This window comes from Corythoichthys intestinalis, chromosome 21 (genome assembly GCF_030265065.1).
Source record: "Corythoichthys intestinalis isolate RoL2023-P3 chromosome 21, ASM3026506v1, whole genome shotgun sequence".
NCBI lineage: Eukaryota > Metazoa > Chordata > Actinopteri > Syngnathiformes > Syngnathidae > Corythoichthys > Corythoichthys intestinalis.
Genome location: NC_080415.1, coordinates 17,787,596 through 17,809,227, shown reverse-complemented (window position 1 = coordinate 17,809,227; position 21,632 = coordinate 17,787,596). Strand labels below are relative to the sequence as shown.

General features: G+C 42.4%; 1 protein-coding gene across 2 annotated transcripts in view; it reads right to left on the bottom strand.

Annotated features, from left to right (window-relative positions):
- mpp2b (MAGUK p55 scaffold protein 2b) overlaps positions 1-21,632 on the bottom strand; it is a 59,862-nt gene that overhangs the window by 26,985 nt on the left and 11,245 nt on the right. The window contains exon 1 of one of the 2 annotated variants that reach the window (XM_057825541.1): positions 14,005-14,380. The exons of the other annotated variant lie outside the window; for it this stretch is intronic. Coding sequence (XP_057681524.1) covers positions 14,005-14,095 — 91 coding nt within the window. The 5' untranslated portion in view covers positions 14,096-14,380. Of the gene's footprint in view, positions 1-14,004; positions 14,381-21,632 lie in introns of those variants that run through there. 2 annotated transcript variants of the gene reach the window in all.

Genomic DNA, 21,632 nt, shown 5'->3' with positions numbered 1-21,632 from the left:
ATGCATTTTTGATATAGTTTAGCTTGTGAGAGTGCAACTTAGATATTACAACATTACAGTTTAGCCAATTATTTTTAGTTTATTGAGCTTGTCACCTCAAAACACCACATTAAATGACTATAAAATGCGAGGTAAACAGCCAGGTTTATGCGCGCACATATTGAGCTTGCCCTCAAAGGCAAAATAAGGACACAAGTCACATCTTGGCTTTCCTCAAGATGAGACGGAAGCCAGACAGGCAATAACAGAGACAGAAGCTGACGACCTTGATCATTCATTACACAGTCCTTCCGCCCTGACGCGGGATAATTTCATAAGTAAATTGAGTAACTAATTGCATGAGTCTTCTGCAGTCCATGATTTTCTTTGCGTTTTGCCTGTACCGACAACACTTCTGCTCCAGCAGGTGCAAATGCCAAATTTTCACCTGGCAGAGCACATCAGAGCAGCATGCGCAGCTTACGTACATGGCCTGCCTAATTCTCTTTAATCACATCAGGCTTTTTCTTTTTGCCACTTTTTTGAGTAACTTTCTTTGCTTGGACTCCACGTGTTCTTTTTTTTTTTTTCACCCAAATTATTATTAATCGGGCAACTACAACCAACTTGGAGGCTGTGTGAACACAACAAAGAGAAAAAACGTTCACTGTATGCTGGTTGAAAGTCACAGATTAATCAAGACGTGTGAAAATATTACAGAGCAGAGTATGACAGGGGGTTGGAGTTGTCCTATTACTCACCAGACATTATAAATCTACATTGTCCCTCTCTTGTTTATTTATAAGTGCAGAAAAAAAGGAACCCAGAAGAGTGACTGCACTGCAGTTTTTACCCTTTCCTGTCCTTGCTTCTTTTTCTAGACGAGTTACGATTTCAGGTGAGTTTCACATATATCATTGTTGTGTTAAAATGAAAAGCTTACCTTTATTTAGACAGTAGGATATTATATTTTCTCAATGGCAATGTACATTAAAGTAATGTATTGAGACACATGATTAATATACAATGCCTCCATCACCATACTAATAACTCAAAAAAATTAACTTTCACTGTTGAATTGAATACAAAAGTCTTTAGCCAGTTTTAGCCTCTGAAAAAAAGGCAAAAAAATGTGTAGTGAATGTTATAAGGCTGGGCGAGTAAACTCACAAATTAGTTCACACAGTTAATCATTTTAACTGTGCATTAAAGTGCGTACGACAGGAGAAAAAAAGTTTCCTTAAATAGGATTATTATGTGAACTAGAATCATATTTTGAGACGATTCGACTATATACAACAATTTAGCAAAGCGCAGATGACGAGAAATTAGTCTTTTAATCTGCCGGTTAGCCACGCCTACCATTATAGGGCTCTAGCGTCCCCAACAGATGGATGACGTCAGCGGAGTCACGATTTCATCTGATTTAGTATGCAGCCAATTGAGGGGGAAATATTCACAACTAGGAAAACGCAACGAAGAGAGCCACAAAATGTCATTGTTTCAGTCTCTCTACTCCAATATTTTAAAGGATATTCTTTTTATCAAAGTATTTTCCCCAATAGCTAAATAAATGGCTTGAGAAGGCCCAAAGGCCCAGTCCGCCCGTCGAGGGGGAATTATTCACAACGAGGAAAACGCGATGAAGAGAGCTGCAAAATGTCATTGTTTCGGTCTCTCTACTTCGATATTTTTACAGGATATTCTTTTTATCCAAGTGTTTTTCCCCAATTGCTAAATAAATGGCATGGTCATGACAAATAACAGTCTTGTGCTAAATGGAATATGAAATAATAAAAAAGCACTTATTCAGGACGACATGGCAAAATTACTCCATAACAGTCAAAACTGTCGACTTCACCTTTACTGTCACACCTCCCGAACGATATTTTATGCCACCTAAATCGGGCTTATGTCATTTCCCTTCCCCGGCTTCGGAGAATGTAAACAAACCAAGAGGCGTGGCAGCTAGCCGACATGCTAACCCGAACCGAGTGATGTTTCAAAGTCTTCGAAGCAGAAAATCACACATAACTAGCCCGGAACATTTGACATGACGACTGGGTTGTCGATTGTCTTCGCCGATCGGCAAACCGCCCTGCGGAGAGCCATTTGCAGCTCGTTCCCCGTAGGAGGGAGGCTGCAGTTGTTCTGCAGCTAACGTGCAGCTAATGTGCATGAGGAGAGCTTTTTACATGCCTATCCATGATCAAACGTAAGTAGTCCTTTATTTAAAGAAAGTTTGTAGTGTTTACTTTGTAATCGCTGTATTCGCGGCTATTTTTAACACAAAGTTGCAATTTGTGATCGGGTGCAAAAGTGCAAAAGTGCAAAAGCCGAGTATAGTGCACGCCCGGCGGGGGGATGTGCGACATGCTGCCGGTTGTCGGCCAAGGGGACAAGGAGCTTGTCAGCCACAAAATGCAAGCCACCTCCGTATTAATATCCCAGTATTTGACATAATACAAAACACGATGTTTACTCACTTCCTCGTAAGTCCCATGGTCCCACAGTAGTAGGGCTTATTTTGGCCAATATCCACCGGTGAATGGGAACCTTTTGAAACCCCAAAAACGCCTCTCCCTCGTACAGCAAGATATAAAATGTATGAATAGAATAAATGTATCAATCCACAAAATCAGCTGAATCCTTAGTCATTCACATACAACAGTACGGCTGTATAGTGAAGAGGACTCCTTCCTCCGTACACATCACAGCGCCCTCTTTCTCAACTCGAGACTGTTGCCAGAAGTCACTCATTTTCATGGCGTGGTATTAAAAAAACTAAACAAATATAGCGATCGCTTCCACACACATCCAAGCGGCCCATATCATTTAGGAGCTTAAGATACCGCGTGTATAATGAAATAAACATGCTTTTTCGTGTCACAGGCACTTTAATAAACACTTGGTAATTCTTCAGTTTTGGTCAATTTTAGCGACGCCGGTGGACAAAAACGGCAGCGTTTTGCTATAAAGAAGACTGCCTTTCCCATGAGGACCAGAGCACAACCGCAAAGTGGCGTTAAATCATCAATCAATCAAAAAATCAATCTCCCAGTCGCCTGCAGATGGATTAAACAACATTTCTGTTTCCAGCGGCTGTGTGAAGAACGAATAGTAATAATAAAGTATTGAATCCAGTTGTGGCTAAACAATAGCATATGGCGGTTAGCAACCGTGTGGCTAACCCCCCCAGGGGTCACACCAGTGAGAGAAAGTCAGGCCAATGTTTATTCTCTATATCCTGGTAGCCTCTCTTTTTTTCCGCCTCGGAGAAAACTTTTTGTTGCTTTGCCATCTTTCCAGCATTCGCGTGAAAGTGTTCGCACCGACTTTCGTCTTTATAAGGAATGGGGAAATTGAGATATGCCTTAAAGCAGTCAGCACATTTGTAGTTTTTGATGTGGCAGGGCACCCTCCCCAAAGTTAATTAGTGCTGGTGAAGGCGATACAGACCCCTTCATAATATAAAAGAGGTGTCATTCAACTAGTTGTCAGTCGATATATTATCACAAATGTTATGAAAATATTTTATAAAGGTTGAAAATCTACCTACTGTTGCTTTAAGTCATTCTTAATGAGTTGATATAAATGAATACTTCTTTAAAATGGTAATATTTTTAAAATACTGGGTTGAATATTGTTTTTGAATTAATTATCGGATCGCGTGTAAGACAATGCGATTAATCGCAGTTGATATCATGTGATAAATCAACGTGTAAGTCATTGGCAGCCAGTGACGACGACAGACGTCCAATCCATTTGAACTCGAACGCTAGGAACGTATACTCGTGAAAAACTAATTTAAATCCACAGCATAAGGATTGAAAGAGCCACACGATTGGCCGTCTAGCACTGTCAGTGACATTAAATGAGTTAAATAGACTGCAAAAAATCAGAGATAGTGTCTGCCACAAGTCATACCGTAATTTTCAGACTATAAGGCGCACCTGGCTATAAGCCGCCACCCACCAAATTTAACACGATAAACCACATTTGTTTATATATAAACCACACTGGACTATAAGCCACAGCTGTCCTCACTGTATTATGGAATATTTACACCAACACTGGCAACACTTTATTTGACAGCGGCATCATATGACTGTCATAAGAACAAACGAATCACAATAAAGCTTTGAACCAATTGGCTGCAAAGCTTTATTGCTTCAAGAACCTTCGTTTGGCCATCACTGCTCTGTCGGTTGAGATTCAACCTCTGCTGCCATCTGCTTTCAACACTGTTTTCGTCCAACATGCCTCCTAGCATGCATTGCAGCGCTACAGATGCAAAAAACAATCAAAATTCACGTTCTGTCCTAATTAAATTCTTCAGTTACTGTTCCAGTTTTTTCATTAATTGCTAGTTATGGTATTTTGGTGACACATTTGACAGTGGTGCCATAAGACCATCATAATTATAACATGACACTGAATGCTACACTGATGCACTTAATGAATGCTTATGACAGATGTCATTTTGTGTCACCAGGCAAATGATCTCACTTTTGAATGGATGTAAAAGATCTGAGCTGAACATAAATGGAGTTAGTGACATAATTTGCCGGATGACACTTAATGACATATGTGATAAGCATTCAGTAATGCCCATGGTAGTGTCATATCATAATTATGACTGTTTTATGGGAGTCTTATCACGGCGCTGTCAAATAAAGTGTTATCTATTAACCCAAATAAATCAACAAATAAAACGCACTGGAATATAAACTGCAAGATTAAAAAAGAGGGGGAAAAGTAGCGCCTTATAGTCCGAAATTACCGTAATAAAAAGAATTTCAAACTTGACACAGTAAGCTATGGCACTATTATTTAGAAAGGATATGTAATTTACCTGTGAATTTTGTTATAATGTCTGTCCCACATGCGTTGCTCCACCATTTATGTTGAAATAACCATCACTTGCCTCATTGAATGCCATTGACGTAGATAGAGGTTGGATCCATTAGAACGGTCAATTGCAAGGGAATTAGTTTTAAGGGGTTTACGATACAAACTAAAATCAAACAAACGATTCATTTACTTTAATTATATCCCGAAGGAAAGTGTTAAGCAGACTTGCCATTCAGCTCTATAAAAATAATAATACAATTTGATGGCCCCTGGCATCACTTGCCAACAAGGAAGGACGTGCAATTACAAGGAAAGCAAATTAAAAGGGGCTGTTATGCCCTCCAAGGAGAGTTCCAATTAAAGCCAATGTCACGGAGGTCGCTAAACAATCTGGGCTGCTATTGTTTGTGCTCAGAGCACGGCGGGGGGCCATGAACCTCTTACACAGCATTTAGTGAAGGTTGCTTTGTCGCTATGGAGTGGCATTTAGGGACATAGAGTGGTGGCTGAGAGGTGTGCAAACCTCATTCTCAAGGGGCACTGAGAGCCACGATGGAGTGCAGAAACCGTTCACAGAGAATGAACCGACAAATAAATCCTTACTGATAACGTCATTAACTCAACTCAACTCTTCAGGTATTCAAGATGGATGTCCAAGAGAGAAATATAGTTTCTCAAATGAAACATTTTATCATGACCTAAGCCACCTGATGAGTCATTTCTGATTTAATGAGGAGTTCATTAGTTGTTATGCAGAGTTGTTATGTCGAGACTTTCCATGCTGATGGGCTTGTAGAGGGAAATCAATCAGGATACAAATACATATCAGTTTAGTATAATTGAGTCAACATGCTCCTTTTAGAACAGCAATAATTTGAAGTTGGATAAGGCGCATTGCGTGGTTTTCAGGAAAATTCTGATGAACGTGAAGAGCAGGCCGACAAAAGCATGATACAACATTTAATGAAATAGATCTTAATTCATGAAATTTAGTCTCTCTACACAATTCATATCACAATATACTGATAATATTGTCCAGCTTTACTAATGAATACCCTCAAAACTTGAATGCTTTATTTATTTGTTTGAAAGTTTGTTTTTGTTTCAATTGCTCAGAGCTTAAATAAAGGTAATCTTCTGATTTCGACGAAAGTAAATTTGTCATAAAATGCGACTGGAAGCCTACTAACAGCACCAAAGTGCAAAAACAATTCCGAAGGCAGTTTCACAGGGCTGAAGACATCCATAAGCAACATTACTTTTTGATACATTCTGTACAGTTTAAGGATAACGCCTCAAGTCTTGCATAACACCTTTTTAAAACTCAAGTGACGCATTTCTATTGGCAAAAACAACCAGTCAGCTTGGACTCCAAGTGTGTTGAACTGACACCATCTGGATGACGTAAACCATTGGTCTGTCATAAGTAAACAAGAGTAGAAATGATATTAACGCACCCTTTAGCTAAGCGCTGGATATTTCTTTGTTGCTGCCCTGTTTCATCTCGGATAAAATGTGTCTCCTTACTGTGCTGTAAATTCTCCTCCATTGATGTTGTTTATAAGCACGACTTGTGAAGGTAGACATATTCAACGGTGTGTGGTTGGTGTGGTTTTCTCAGTTTTGCTCTTTTTAAGTCTCAATATTTTTTAGGACAACTTCATTTAGAAAACACTTTGACTCACTGGCTGTCGTTGATGGCGACAGAAGATTAATCCATTATGACTGAGGGCCCCTGCCAGTTGGATTGGACGTTTACTGCTATTAATGGCAGCACATAGGTTAAAAATTAAGATATTGGTGCATGGCCATATCCTTAGCTAAATGAAGGACGCCAACAGCTGCCATTAAACCAGTCCAACACGCTAAAAGTGGCCAGAAATGTTAGTAATCAGGGTTTCCCAAGAATTTTTTGAAGCTGTGATGGTGGGCTGCATCAGACAGCCCGACATGTTTTGCCACAGCAGAATTGCTTCAAATCATGACTAATGAGATTTTTTTTAACAACATTATTTTTTCCAAGAAGAACCATAACAAAGATCTATTTGAAATATTTCAAAACTTGACACTTTACATTTTGCGATGGAGTATTGGGGTCAAATAAATAAATAAAATAACTTCGAGATTAAATTTGCTACGACGGGAGCAATGACGAAGCATTAGCATTAAGCATTCTATGGATAATAATTTGATGTAGATGAGGCAAGAATAAAAAAAGTCAAACTATTACTATGCGAATGAATGTCGAATTAATAGTAGAATAAAAATAGTATTATTAGGTAGGGCTAATGTAGCTGAATAAGCAGCTACGTACTTCACGTAGCGCGTTGCCGCCACCGTTAAAATCAACAATATTGAAAGCATCTTGTGTTTTAGAATTGATTTAAAAAATAAGGAAATATTAATATGAATAAATATTTTGCCTCATCTACATCAAAATATAATCAATAGAAGGATTTATACTAATGCTTTGTTGTAGCTCTTAGCTAGGGTATACAGTGCTGCTCGAAAGTTTGTGAACCCCACAGCGATGGTCAGATTTTTTGTAAAAAAAACTAAAATAACCTTATTAAATGTTAAGTTATACCCAAATCCACAATACTGACATTCCAAATAATGGACTGAAACAAAAGAAATAGTTATATTGTCATTCTTTATTTAACAAAAGTGGTTGATTTAAGAAAAACTCAGATATCATGTGTGCAAAAGTATGTGAACCCCTTCAGTTAATAGGATATTGCGCCTCCTTTTGCAGAGATTACCTCAACCAAACGGTTTCTGTAGTGACTAATCAGCCTCTCACATCTACTTTGGGGGATTTTTGCCCATTCTTCCTTGCAGAACGCAGTCAGTTGAGAGAGGTTTGATGGGCGTCTGGCATGAACTGCTCGCTTCAGGTCCCGCCACAGCATTTCAATGGAATTTAGGTCAGGACTTTGACTGGGCCAGTCCAGAACACGAATCTTCTTCTTTTTCAGCCATTCCTTGGTTGTATTGCTGGAATGCTTTGGATCATTATCATGTTGCATGATTCACCTTCTGCCAAGCTTTAACTTCAAAACAGATGGTGTCAGGTTATGTTCTAGGATTTGACAATATTCCTCAGAATTCATGATTCCCTGGACTATGTGGAGTTGTCCAGGTCCTGAGGATGAAAAGCAAGCCCAGATCTTGACATTCCCACCTCCATGCTTCACTGTTGGGAGAAGGTTCTTTTGGTGGTATGCAGTGTTGACTTTTCGCCAGACATGGCGGTTTTGGTTGTGACCAAACAGTTCAATTTTGCACCTACATCAGTTGATGAAAACTCTTTTTAATTTAGTCTCGACAACACAACTGTTAAAAAAACAAAAAAAAAAACTACTGAATTGATTGATTAGGAAATCAGGTTGAAATAATAGAAAATTCCAAAATGTTGAGGGGGTTCACAAACTTTTGAGCAGCACTGTATGTACGTAAAATGCGTAGCTGACTACAGCTACATTACCCCTACTTAAGAATATGACTGTTTTGCCTCGTAGCAATAGTATGACTTGGATCTCTTTTTTTTCTTTATTTTGCCTTAATATCTACAGCATTACCACAACAATATTAGTCTTTTTGTGAACGGACCCTTGTCCATTGACAGCTTAAATCTTTTCTAAATACTTCAAAACACTCATCTGAAATTAATACCAGTGACATCAGCAACGAACAAATGTTATGCAAGGACGCGATGCTTCGGGTAAAACACACACCAAAAATAACCTAAACGTCATGTCAATGTCAACATTAAGGTCGTTTTCACAGGTTTAAACCAGAATTACATTCATTAACTTGAAATACCTTTCTGTGGATTTTTCTCCCCACTCCGCGCCAACATAGTCAGATCACGCTTGCAACAGGAGAACCGATGTGATTTTAAAATGAAGCATGTAGAGGAACAATTTGTATTTGACGTGCTAATTCAGACGACTTCTGGCAAATAGTGCGTAAATAATGAGCTATAGATATTCATTTAAAAGTATTGTTACATTATACAAATTAAAATTTAGAAAGGATCTTTATTTAAAAAAAAAAAAAAAAAAAAACATCTCATTTGCGAGGCATGGTTTGTGTTCAAGGGCGTAGGTTTGGTCTCAACATCGGTAGGGACGATATAGCAGCATTAACTGCATGTATACTTTTTGCTGGGGATGGGACATTAATAAGACCAAACAGATTATTGAACATGGGTCAGGTATACATTTGTCACGAATATGAGATAAGAGATGATGATCAATGCAAAAAAAATCTGTATTGACTTATACCAACTTTCATGCATATTGGTTCAGGTGAAACAACATTCAATTCAACCTTTGTTTTCAAAAACTACTAAAGAACCATTTGAAGTGCAAGTCCCTTTATTGAAAAAATGGGGAACTATCCAAGAATGGGTCCACTTTTGGGGGCACTGGAGCACCCCAAGACTCAAATTAAAATATTGCAACGTAAAAGTGATTTGGGAAAAAAAATCAATGAAAAAAATATGAGCTGTCCAAGGACATCTGAGCCATACTAGACTACCCCAAGACTTTAAATAAAGGGACTTGCACTCTGAAGCCACCGTGTTGCATTACCGTGATGCACATAATGCAAATAATGATCCAAATGAAGGGTGGCAAGCTTGACGGCGGTCGTTTTGCAGGTTAGCAAGTTCACACAGTTTAATGTTATGCCAACTCTGATGCAGGTCTGACTTTCAGTACCAAAGTTAGTGTTGTGTTCCCCACCTCCACAAGATTGACGTCTTTTTACGTTACTTACAGTGGCTGCTGCTGGCTGAAAAAAAACATTTAATAACCCTCCTCTTTTAAGCGGGCGGAGAGGCGGCACGTTGTCAATATGAATCTGTCGGGGTAGTGTGAGTGTGCGTGTGTGTCTGTGTGGTGGGAGGGTGTGTGTGTGTGGGGGAGGGGGCTTCAAGTCATCAGCCAATCAAACGTGCGTTTGAGGGGGAAAAAATGAACCGGCACATTCAGCAAGTAAAAAGGGATAAAGTTTGAACATGATGAAAATAATTCATTCAATAATCCTTACAATATATGTGAAGATAATCTAAATTTTTATCATATTATATAAATATAATAATTATTATCATATAACTGAATTTATTATGAAATGCAAATAAGGTTGCTTAAAAGTTGGCGGGGACAATTTGAACATCCTGAAAAGTTGGTAGTGTTCTGTCCCCACCGTCCCTATGCAAACCTACGCCCATGATTGTGTTGGTGCATCTTGGTTCTGTTGCACTGATATTAGTATCAACATTGATACGGCACTAAAATGACATCCGTTCATTCACTGACAGTCCTCTCACTTTAAATTGATTGGACGTCTAGCGTTGTCAGTGGCATCCAATGAGGTAAAAAAATAAATAATAGTAATGTGTTCTTCATCTGGCCAAAATGCACCCTCCAACCAATAACCAATTAGTTTATCACTTGTAGGCATCCAGTCCATTTGCGGAAGAAATGAACGTCCGTTCACTCGCTGCCATCTCTCCCACTTCAAATGGATTGGACGTCTAGCGCCTTGCAGACAATCACCCCTAGTTGCTCCTTGGGGTAGCGACTGTAAATGCGTTTTAATTGTGAATGATTCCTTTTATTTAATTATGGACATTTTGGCTCATTTCAATCATTTATCATTATTAAAAGCATCCAGTGGGACGTCACAATACAATTAGCAATGACACGTTGCACAACCGATATCGGTATCGGTTTGATATCAGTATGAGATTTTTATTTTTATTCAATTGCAAACCTTCTTAGAGACAAACTCCACCCTTGACAAGTTCCAATCAGGCTTCAGGTCCAGAAATAGCACAGAGTCAGCACTGTTAAAAGTACATAACGACATTGCCCTTTCTGTGGATAATGGAAACCCAGCTATCCTTGTTTTACTAGACCTCACCGCAGCATTCGATACAGACCATACAGTCCTTGTATCTCGTTTAGAACATTTCATAGGTATCCATGGTAACGCTCTAAAATGGTTTAAACCGTACCTACAACATAGAACATTCTCGGTAATGATTGGGGAATTTTCCTCCTCACAAACTTCTCTTGCGGGGTACCACAAGGCTCTATTTTAGGGCCTGTTCTTTTTGCACTTTATTTCCTACCTTTAGGATCAATTATAAAAAAACATAGCTTTTCATTTTTATGCTGATGACCTGCAGCTTTATCTGCCCTTGAGACCCAACAAAAAAACTGCTTTCGCTAAATTGATGGAGTGCATATCTGAAGTGAAGCAGTGGCTTGCACAAATCTTCTTACATCTTAACGAGAGAAAAACTGAATTTATTACTTTTGGCACACCTTCGATGATGAATGCCCTTGAGCCCAACTCTGGCGCTCCGGCTGACATTTTTGAGGCACACTTTAAAAATCTCGGAGTGATATTCGATAGCAGGCTAACCTGTGATAAGCAGATAAGTTCTGTTGTAAGAGCAAGTTTTATCCAGCTCCGTCTCTTGGCCAAAATGAAGCCTTTTCTTAGTCGCCACGACCTTGAAAAAGCAATTCACGCTTTTATAAGCTCAAGGCTGGACTACTGCAATGCACTTTATGTTGGCCTCCCTAAGTCCTCAATTTCTTGTGTGCAACTTGTTCAAAATGCTGCTGCTCGATTTTTAACAGGCACACCTAGACGTGAGCATATTACCCCCGTGCTGTCATCACCCAGTCCATTTTAAAATTGATTTCAAACTTTTACTGTTGGTTTTTAATTCTATTAATGGCCAGGCTCCATCTTATTTATCGGAAATTTTAACCTTCCGTAACTCTGGCAGGACTCTTCGTTCGACCGGCCAGCTTCTTTTACATGTTCCGAGGTCAAAACATAAACAACGGGGAGACCGATCTTTTGCGGTTGCTGCCCCTAGGCTGTGGAATAGCCTTCCCCCTGAAATCCGCACCAGTACGGATCTAGGTCTTTTTAAGTCTCGGTTAAAAACACACCTTTTTAGACTCGCCTTTTATACAGATTAGGAGAGCCTGGTTTTATTTGCATTAGGGTTTTTCATGTTTTGGGATTTTAAGGGTTTTATTGTTTTATTTGCTGGACTTCTATCGCGGTGCGCTGTTTTTGTTTCATTTCTTTTTTTTTTTCTTAATGTCATTGTGTAATACTTTCCTGCCTTTTATTTATCTTGAGTAATGTTTTGTTGTAAAGCGCTTTGAGGGCCTTTCGGGTTTTGTAAAGGGCTATATAAATAAATTTGAGTGATTGACTGATTGATTGATTGATTGATTGATTGATTGATTGATTGATTGATTAAGATTTTTTGAGTTGGACAATATCTGGATATGGGTTATTGGTTGAAAAGTTATTATCAGACAACCCTATGTATTATTAAAAGAATGTTGTTGTTAAAACATGTTATCGGGACAGTATCGGCGTAGGCCGATGCCACATAGCCGGTTGTCGGAATCTGTATCGGGAGCCAAAAAATGGTATCTGTGCAACACTAAATACTCGTGATGATTTCATCCTCCCAAATTCATAATGCAATCAAATTTCCCTTTCAAGAGCTCGTCCGGTTTGTGTGCAGCTCGGGTATTATAATATATTGTCAGTGAACAATGTGGGCGAAACAACTGCAAGTGTCAGCACATTATCACGTACCGTGGGCCGGAGTAGATTTCAATTGGCCCATTTTGTTGAGAGCCCACAATGATCTCTGACAGGCTAAACCAGCACACTTTACTCAATGATCCAACGCCTCACTACAAATATGTCTACTGCTCCCTGTTTCTCTATGGTGATAGATGAGATAGATCGAGAATTGTATGGATTATTTGCTGTGTGAGAGAGTAAATGGGAGAAAGTGAGCAACGGAGAGACAATTTAAAGATATAATAATGATATGCTAAAGAATGGTGTCTCTGATTAGATCAAGATCATGAATGTACAATGTGCACACACATATAAACGCTGGTGCTTTTTCTAGAAAATTGGATTCATCATGGCTGTCACTGCTGTCAAGTTATATTACAATTCATAGCACATGTCGCAACACAAAATTCAGTGTGGCGTGTTGTATGCATGCAACAATGTACCATAACTTTACAAATACTGTATTCAAATCAATGACGCCACCTTGCTTTTTCTCTGACAACCATGACCACGTTCAATGTGCTTTTTACCATTTAATCCTAAACCATGCCAGGGTGACGGATGGCAAATTACTTTGAAGACGCAGTACATAAATAACCACGGACACACACAGAGAGGATATTTATGTGCAGTATGAAAGACAATGCAATATTAATGAACTCTGTCAATTATGAATGGTATGTATGGTACTTCCAACTCTGTGTTACTGGCAAATATCTGTGAATTTTAAGTCCCCCCACCCTCCCAAAAAATGTATTGTCACGATCTAGTGATGACAGTGTATATTTCAACATGTCCATAAAAAAACGGACAGTCCGGTGAAATATTTCATCTGAACACACTATGTAACCTAACCCTAAGTCTCTGGGAACAATGTGTATGTAGAAGGCTTCCTATGATAAATTGATAAAGAAGAAGTTCATATTCTTAACAGTCTGGGAGAGGAAGTAAAACGACATCATCATAACAATAAAGCCACAAAGCAAATTTGAGAAATTCATCAAGCTTATGCCCAAATACACCTGAGTCTATCATCATAACAAGTGAAAGGCTGTTGAGTTGGATACTTATGGCATCATAAAACCAGCTGAAACACTTATCTTATAAAGTGGTGATACTCAGTTCTCAATACAAACTTCTCCCAACAACATCATAACTTTCCCCCACTTTCCTGTCATGTTGGACAATCCGTGTATATAACACGTATAAAAAAACATTAATGTTTCCTTCGCTCAGGCTGACACTGTGTGACATTTTTACCATCTTTACAAATCCTTGGGTGTCCCTGTCCTGTGCTCCTGTGCATGTCTATGCTGCCCTGGGCCCATTCTGTCTGTCCTTGTCATCGTCACTGTAGAGACATAAACAGACTCCTCCACAACTACCCTAGATCATTGCATTTAAATGGACTAATATCATGACCTTGTGCTAAATTTTGCATACAGGACACAATAGGTAACATGCAAACAAAAAAGCATTTAACTGCAGAACTCTATCACCCACCACGCAGGTAGACAAGTGTGTCCTTACCTTCTCCCCCTAGTTTAATTTCCAGGCCCTCCAAGGACAAGGCCGAGCCCCCCTCCTCAAGGGAGAGTCTTCCAAACAGACTGCCAGCCATGGTGACCAACACCTCACTACGGAGCGCTTACACACATACACAAACTGCAACACACCCAAAACTGTGTGTGAGTGTGAGCTCGCTCCCTCTCCTCATGCCAAACAGCTCCTGCCTCTTTTCTCCCTCTCCACCTGCTCTTGACGTGTATGTGTATGAGCTACGCCCGACTGAGCGGCTTCTCCTCCGCATGAATGAATGCAGACGAAAGGCTTGTGTGCATGAGTAGACCAGAGAGAGAGCGAGAAAGAGGGTGACACGTAAAAGGGGAGTGGGGAAGAAAATCGGAAGTGTGATGCTTACTCTGGGAGGAGGAAAAGAGGAAAGGAAAGGAGGCTGGGCCATTTTCCTGGAGGCTTCCCTGTGGGGGTTAACTGGGAGAGAGGAGAGCGCAGGGCTGGCTTGTGAGAAGATTGGTCAAGGAGGCAGTACGAATGGAGATGAATCAGAAATAAGAGCGATAAACCAAAATGACATCACAAACGGGTAAACGTTGTCAGCCCTGCAAACGCACTACGACAATACTTTGTGCTAGCTGCACGTCTTATACTGAAGTGGAGAAATGTATGTGAAAGTGAAGAACAGGTAACTTTTCTGAACTACTTTCTTTAAGTCTGTTCAAAATAATGTAACCTTCTCTTTGAAAGGTAAAAAGTACTTACTCTACCTTGGAAAAACTGTTTGTTTTGTAATGCCAAACAGAGTCCTTGGCAAGGGAAACATTAACACATTTGTACTCACACTCCTAGTGAAGCCGACTACTACATTTTGTGTCAGTGCTGAGGAGCAAAACAATACACTTAGTATTCAGTAATATAAGCTTTGTAATGCTGATAGAGCGGTGCCTTGACCTGAGAGTTCATGTTTTTCTATGACGCCTGTAACTAAGACGACTCATGTTTCATTTGAACTTTCTTAATTGAATTGAATGAAAATGCCATTAAACCATTCCAACGTTCCCATTTTGTCTTACTGGTGGTGATGCATGGCCACCAGGGGCCTGTATTATACAGCCATACAAAAAAACAAAAAAAGAGCTTCACAACAAACTCAGTAAACTGCAGTAAAGAGTAAATATTTTTATGATATTTATATGGCGGAAAACACAGACAAGGCTAAAACAGCAGTTTCTGCTCTTGCACCCCTCTTTAAAATAAACTGCTGTATTTTAAGCTAAACGAACTGTTGTGTTTGATAGAACAATAAGTCTATATGCTGCCATAGCAGTTCTATTTCATTCCTTCTGACCGCCAGAGGGCGGTGCTTAGCACCTGGATATCTACGTGTGCGCAGCACAAAGGTCGAGAATAAAATACCAACAAAGTCACGCCATTGGACGTGACCTGGGTGACGTCAGAGGTCGATAAGAGCCCCGCTCACCCAGCACTAGTTCCTTTTCTACATTCTCGCATCGGCGAAGGTCGTATTACCGCGCTCGCCGGAAGCCTCGAAACCGGCTTGGTTGGAGCTACGTGGATTACGTCCTCCAGAGGCTGCGAGCTGCGGCTGGACTATCGATTTCTTCACGTTCTGGATTATCTTCAGTTGCATATTTTCTGTGAGTGTTTTCCGCTCCGGACTCTATTGATTGTATTGTTGTGAGTATATTTCGCTCTGATACGCTAATGTAGCACCGCGGCTATTTCCACCAATCATGCGGGCCCGCACTGGCTAATGTGTCGCCGCGGCGGTTTCTTCCGAACCGGGTCATTGATTAGGCTGTGAGTGTTTCCCGCTCCGCGCCATTTTTGTTTGGTGTGCCGTGAGTGTTTCCTCGCTCTTTGCATTTATACAACGGGAGTGTTTTTACTCACTCTTTGCATTTCTACAACGGGAGTGTGTGAGTGTATTTTCGCTCCGCGCCTCCTCCAGCTGTAACCGAGTGGCTTGTTTGCTTCGAGCCTCAATACTGTGGACTGGTCCTCGAGTGTTATTCGCTCGGGGAGCCTCGTACTTTGCTGACTCACTCCGGAGTTCGTGAGTAGGGCTCGCACTGTGTGTAGGCATGTCGGGACCGCTCGTGAACGCGTGTGCTCGCTGTTTAGCCCACCTGAGCCCAGAAGACGGACACACTTTATGCCCGTCGTGTTTAGGTGTTGGGCATTTAAGAAAGGCGCTCACCGAGGAAGCGTGTCTTAATTGTGTCTGCATCCCGTTGTCGGAAAGGTCCGCTAGACTGGCTTTGGTGGAAAATGAAATTTCTCACGGCGCGTTGGCGTCGAGCCCAAAAAAGACGACCAAGCGCCATAAGAAGCAGCATGTTGGGGCCACCTCATCAAAGAAGGCTTGTGATACCGACCACATGCTATCTGCTAAGGTTGACACTTTGGCCTCTGAGTTCGCTCAGATTAAATCATTACTCCTGAATTTACAGCCAGGGGGGGATATGTGTGCAAACACAGGTGTCATTGATAGCGTGCCTGAGCAGGAGCACTGCAGTGTAGTTGGCCACCTGGAAGAGGACGTTGTGTCCATAGCAGCAAGTGACTCGCTGTTTAGGACCGGAGATGTTACCTATGGTGGTGACCTTGACATCGGGCCTTCTCCATGCCCCTCGGTAGCGGACTCTGACACTTCCGAGTCCCTACCCCCAGACTCTAGTCCTGGTTTGTCTTTCATAAAGCAAACTGTCCAATTAGCCCTTTCACAACTGGGTATTGAGACATTACCAGCTGAGAATTCGGTTTCTAATGCCTTCTTTAAGACCGCTCAAAAACCACAATTCTGTGTGCCAGCATCACAACCCTATATCAAAGAGCTTCAGCTTTGCTGGACGGATCCTAAGTCGTCCACCCACTTGTCCCAAGACTGTAGGGCACTCAGCTCTATGCATGATGCTGCTCAATATGGGTTAAACAAGATGCCGTCGGTGGACAGCATTGTCGCGAGCCTGATAGTGGACCCAGCAGATGCTGCCCGCGCAGAGGCACGATGCCCGCGCCCACAGTGCCGGGTGACTGATGATCTCCTTACCAAGGCCTATGATGTTGCGGCTCGGATTGGCCGCTTGGGTAATACATTTTCCCACCTTGCCCTGGCCCTTTCACAGTCATTGAGGGTTGCAGGTGTCAATGAAAGTTTACAGAACCTGAGCGATGCTTCCCTCCAGACATTTGCATATATGTCCAGAGAACTTGGCAGACTCATGTCGACACTTACTGTGACCAGACGCCAAGTATGGTTGGCACAGTCTCCTCTGACTGAGTCGTGTAGGGGTGCGCTTCGCACTCTACCTGTTGTTCCGGGTCAAGTGTTTGGCCCAGCAGCCCAACAAACCCTTGAGAGAGCTGTGGAAGCCAACAGGTCCCGGCAACAGTTTGTTGACCTGCAACGAGCTTCCAGGCCCCCCCACAGACGTGCTCCTACCTATCACTCTGCTACCAGGGCTCCACCTGCGCCGAGAACTGCACGTCCAGTTTCTGCGGATGGACATTCCTCTCTACGGCCTGTTTTTCGGGAGCCGACAGGAAGACCTCCAAGAGCCGACCGATTTCACAGACTTCAACACACTCGCCCCTCCAAGCACTCTACCGCTAGTAGGGGCAGGAACGGTAGAGTTTGACTACCATTGCCAGGGCCTCAGCCATTTTACCGAACTCCATCTCAGACGCTGGGTCGCCCTTGTTCCAGACCCATGGGTCATTTCAACTCTGTTCAGAGGTTACACTATTCAGTTCAAGCGTCGTCCCCCAAAGTTCAATGGGGTGAAGACAACAGTTGTGTCAGATCCAGGGAAACGTATGGCCCTCAGAAAAGAGATCGTAGAACTCTTACAGAAGGATGCTATAGAGTTGGTTCCCAGTTCAAACCTGTTGAAAGGATTTTATTCAATTTATTTTCTTGTTCCGAAGAAGGACGGCGGATTTCGCCCTATCCTCGACCTGAGATCACTAAATTGTTACCTCAAGCGTCTAAAATTTCACATGCTTCGCACGACGGACGTTCTCCAATCAATCACTCAAGGAGACTGGTTTACAAGTGTGGATTTAAAGGACGCCTATTTTCACGTGCCAGTGGTACCACACCACAGGCCTTTCCTTCGCTTTGCCTTCGAAGGAGAAGCATACCAATACAGAGTGCTGCCATTCGGCCTCTCTCTTGCTCCCCGGACATTTCCAAGATGCATGGCTGCGGCGCTGGCCCCCCTGCAGAGCCGCGGCCTCAGAATTCTTCCTTACTTGGACGATTGGCTTGTGTGTTCACAGACTCGGGAACAAGCTCTCAGCCACACCACGCTGCTGTTGGACCATGTGAAGCAACTAGGTCTCAAGGTAAACCTTTCAAAAAGTCATTTGATTCCCAGCCAACATGTGATTTTCATCGGCATGAGCTTAAGCTCCTTAACTATGACCGCCTCTCCGTCGCCACAAAGGGTGGACGACGTTCTCCGAACGGTCACGCGTGTCAGACACAGTGCGAGTCTGTCATACGGGACCGTCCTCCAGTTGTTGGGGAAACTGACTGCACTATCAGTTGTGGTGCCATTGGGGCTTTTGTTTTTGCGCCCGTTACAGATTTGGATGAACGGTTTGGGATTGGATCCCACCCGACATCAACGCAGACTTGTGACTCTCTCAGGGCGTTGTCATCGACTTCTAAGGCCCTGGATGGACAGGCAGTTCATATGCAAAGGGGTCACGTTAGGTTCTCTTCCCTCACGCCGAGAAGTGGTTGTAACGGATGCGTCGCTTTCAGGCTGGGGTGCAGTGTGGAACCACAGGACGATCAGGGGTGTTTGGTCCCCACTGGAGAGACTTTGTCACATAAATGTATTGGAGCTTCGTGCTGTTCGACTTGGTCTCAAGCATTTTCTCCCTGCGCTGAGTGGAAAGCATGTTCTGGTTCGGTCGGACAATACGTCCACTGTCTACCATATAAACCACCAAGGGGGGACCAGATCTCCTCTCTCACTGGTGGAGGCTCAAAAACGTCTCCTGTGGGCTTTTCCACACCTTCTGAGTCTCAGGGCAGTCCATCTTCCGGGGGTGCGGAACTGTGCAGCAGACTTACTCTCCAGGCAGAAACCACCGCCTGGGGAGTGGAGGTTGAACCCTGCTGTGGTTCAGGAGATATGGGGGAGGTTCGGTGTTGCAGAGGTGGACCTCTTCGCTTCAGAAGCAACCACTCATTGTCAACTGTGGTTTTCCCTTGCGGAACCGAACAGTCCACTAGGTCAGGATGCCCTAGCACACTCATGGCCAGACTCTCTCCTGTATGCGTTTCCGCCTCTTCCTCTCTTAATGGTGACTCTGCACAGAATCAGCCAGAGCAATCACAGGGTGTTGTTGGTCGCTCCGTTCTGGCCAGGAAGAATGTGGTTTCCGTTGATTCTCAAACATCTCAATGGGGATCCTTGGCCTCTGCCCCAGAGAATGGACCTGTTGTCCCAGTTGGAGGGGAGCATCTGGCACCCCCACCCGAGCGTCTTCACCTGTACCTGTGGCCTCTGAAGGGCCGGACTCTCTGTTAGAGTCCTGTACAGAGGCGGTTGTACAAACTGTACTTGATGCTCGTGCTACGTCCACGAGGGCGCTTTACAGTAACAGGCGGAGACTGTTCAATAAATGGTGTAAGGATCACGATGTGGATCCTGTGCGCTGCTCTGTGCCAATATTACTTAGCTATTTACAAGAACTTCTTGATAAGGGACTTTCTGTATCAACCTTAAAAGTGTACGTGGCTGCGATAGCCACCCACCATGTTTTGGTGGATGGCCGATCAGTGGGCTCTCATTCCCTGGTGTGTCGGTTTTTGAAGGGTGCCCTTCGTCGACGGCCTCCAAGATTACCACGCGTCCCCACGTGGGACCTTCCGTTAGTCCTGGAGGGTTTGTGTTCAACCCCTTTTGAGCCTTTGGATGGGGCTGACCTTAAGTGGGTCACAATAAAAACTGCGTTCCTCCTCGCAATTACTTCAGCGAAGCGAGTGAGTGAATTACATGCTTTATCGATTTCTCCGAACTGTTTAAGGTGGAATCCTGACTGTTCTGGGGTTACATTATGGCCCAATCCGAGTTTTCTACCGAAGAGACTTTCAGCCTTTCACATTAACCAGCCAGTTACCCTGGCTGTGTTTAACGATGTGAGTGAACCTGACGGACATTTGCAAAGTTTGCTATGTCCTGTTCGTATGCTGAAGCACTATATTAGCGTGACTGCAAGCACTCGTAAAACAGATGCTCTTTTTGTATGTTTTGGTGACAAAAATAAAGGCTGCACAGTCTCGAAGCAACGCTTGTCACATTGGGTTGTCGAAGCTATTCTTCAGGCCTATGAATCCAAAGGTCTTCAGCCTCCTAAAGTCACGTGCCATTCCACAAGGAAGATGGCAACTTCCTGGGCGGCACTGAGAGGTGTTCCTCTGAATGACATCTGTTCCGCAGCAACGTGGGCATCGTCTTGTACGTTTGCCCGCTTCTACAGAGTGAATGTGGCAGCTCCTCACCCGGTAGCTTCAGTAGTGCTGTCGGCTTCCTCTCACCGAGACTGATCCTCGGTATGTGTGGTGTCTTCGTGACATTGTTGGTATAAAGTCATCCAGGTGCTAAGCACCGCCCTCTGGCGGTCAGAAGGAATGAAATAGAACGAGAGTTACTTCTGTAACTAAGGTTCTATGAATTCCGGATGACCGCCAGAGCTGCCTGTCACTCAGACTCCCTGCGAGTACATTCCGAAAAGGAACTAGTGCTGGGTGAGCGGGGCTCTTATCGACCTCTGACGTCACCCAGGTCACGTCCAATGGCGTGACTTTGTTGGTATTTTATTCTCGACCTTTGTGCTGCGCACACGTAGATATCCAGGTGCTAAGCACCGCCCTCTGGCGGTCATCCGGAATTCATAGAACCTTAGTTACAGAAGTAACTCTCGTTTCATGGCACATTAAGCCCCCAAACTATTTTTAATTTGTCCGTTTTACCCCGGAGACCCCCATTTACAGACACCGCGCAACCGCTTTTGTTCAAACCCAGCCATTAAAAGAAGGTAAGAAATTATATTATTTGAAATGTCTATCATTTTTAGCTTAGAATCCTTAATTGGTGCCTATTATTTGGTTTAAAAAAATTGACTTTATAAAATTATTCACTTGCATATTTTAAACTTATAAACAAATTACATCACAATGAAAAAAATAGTGTCTCTAAATAGTTCACAGATATCTACCTCATAACTATGGCCTAATTGTATTTCTTTTGTTACAGTCGCATTTTCCCTGATATTTTAGATGATAAATAATTGATCCAAACCAAGAAAAATAGAAGAAAAAAAAAACGTAAAGGTAAATATTTGAAAAAAATCTCGACAACTCTTTGATGTCTGCTATTTCTGCATTGCGACCCTTGTTATATTACCGTGTTTCACCCATAAAATCCCTAAAACATCCGGTTGTGGCCATTCACAGCTGTGTCTTGACACTGGGTGAGACATGCTACACGGAGTTTTTGGATCAAAACAAGGTAAGTACGCGATAATATCTCGTTAAAATGATGGGGTCTTTAATTATGCTCTCACCTCAAGTTAGGGTTTAGGGGTTTACTTTTTTT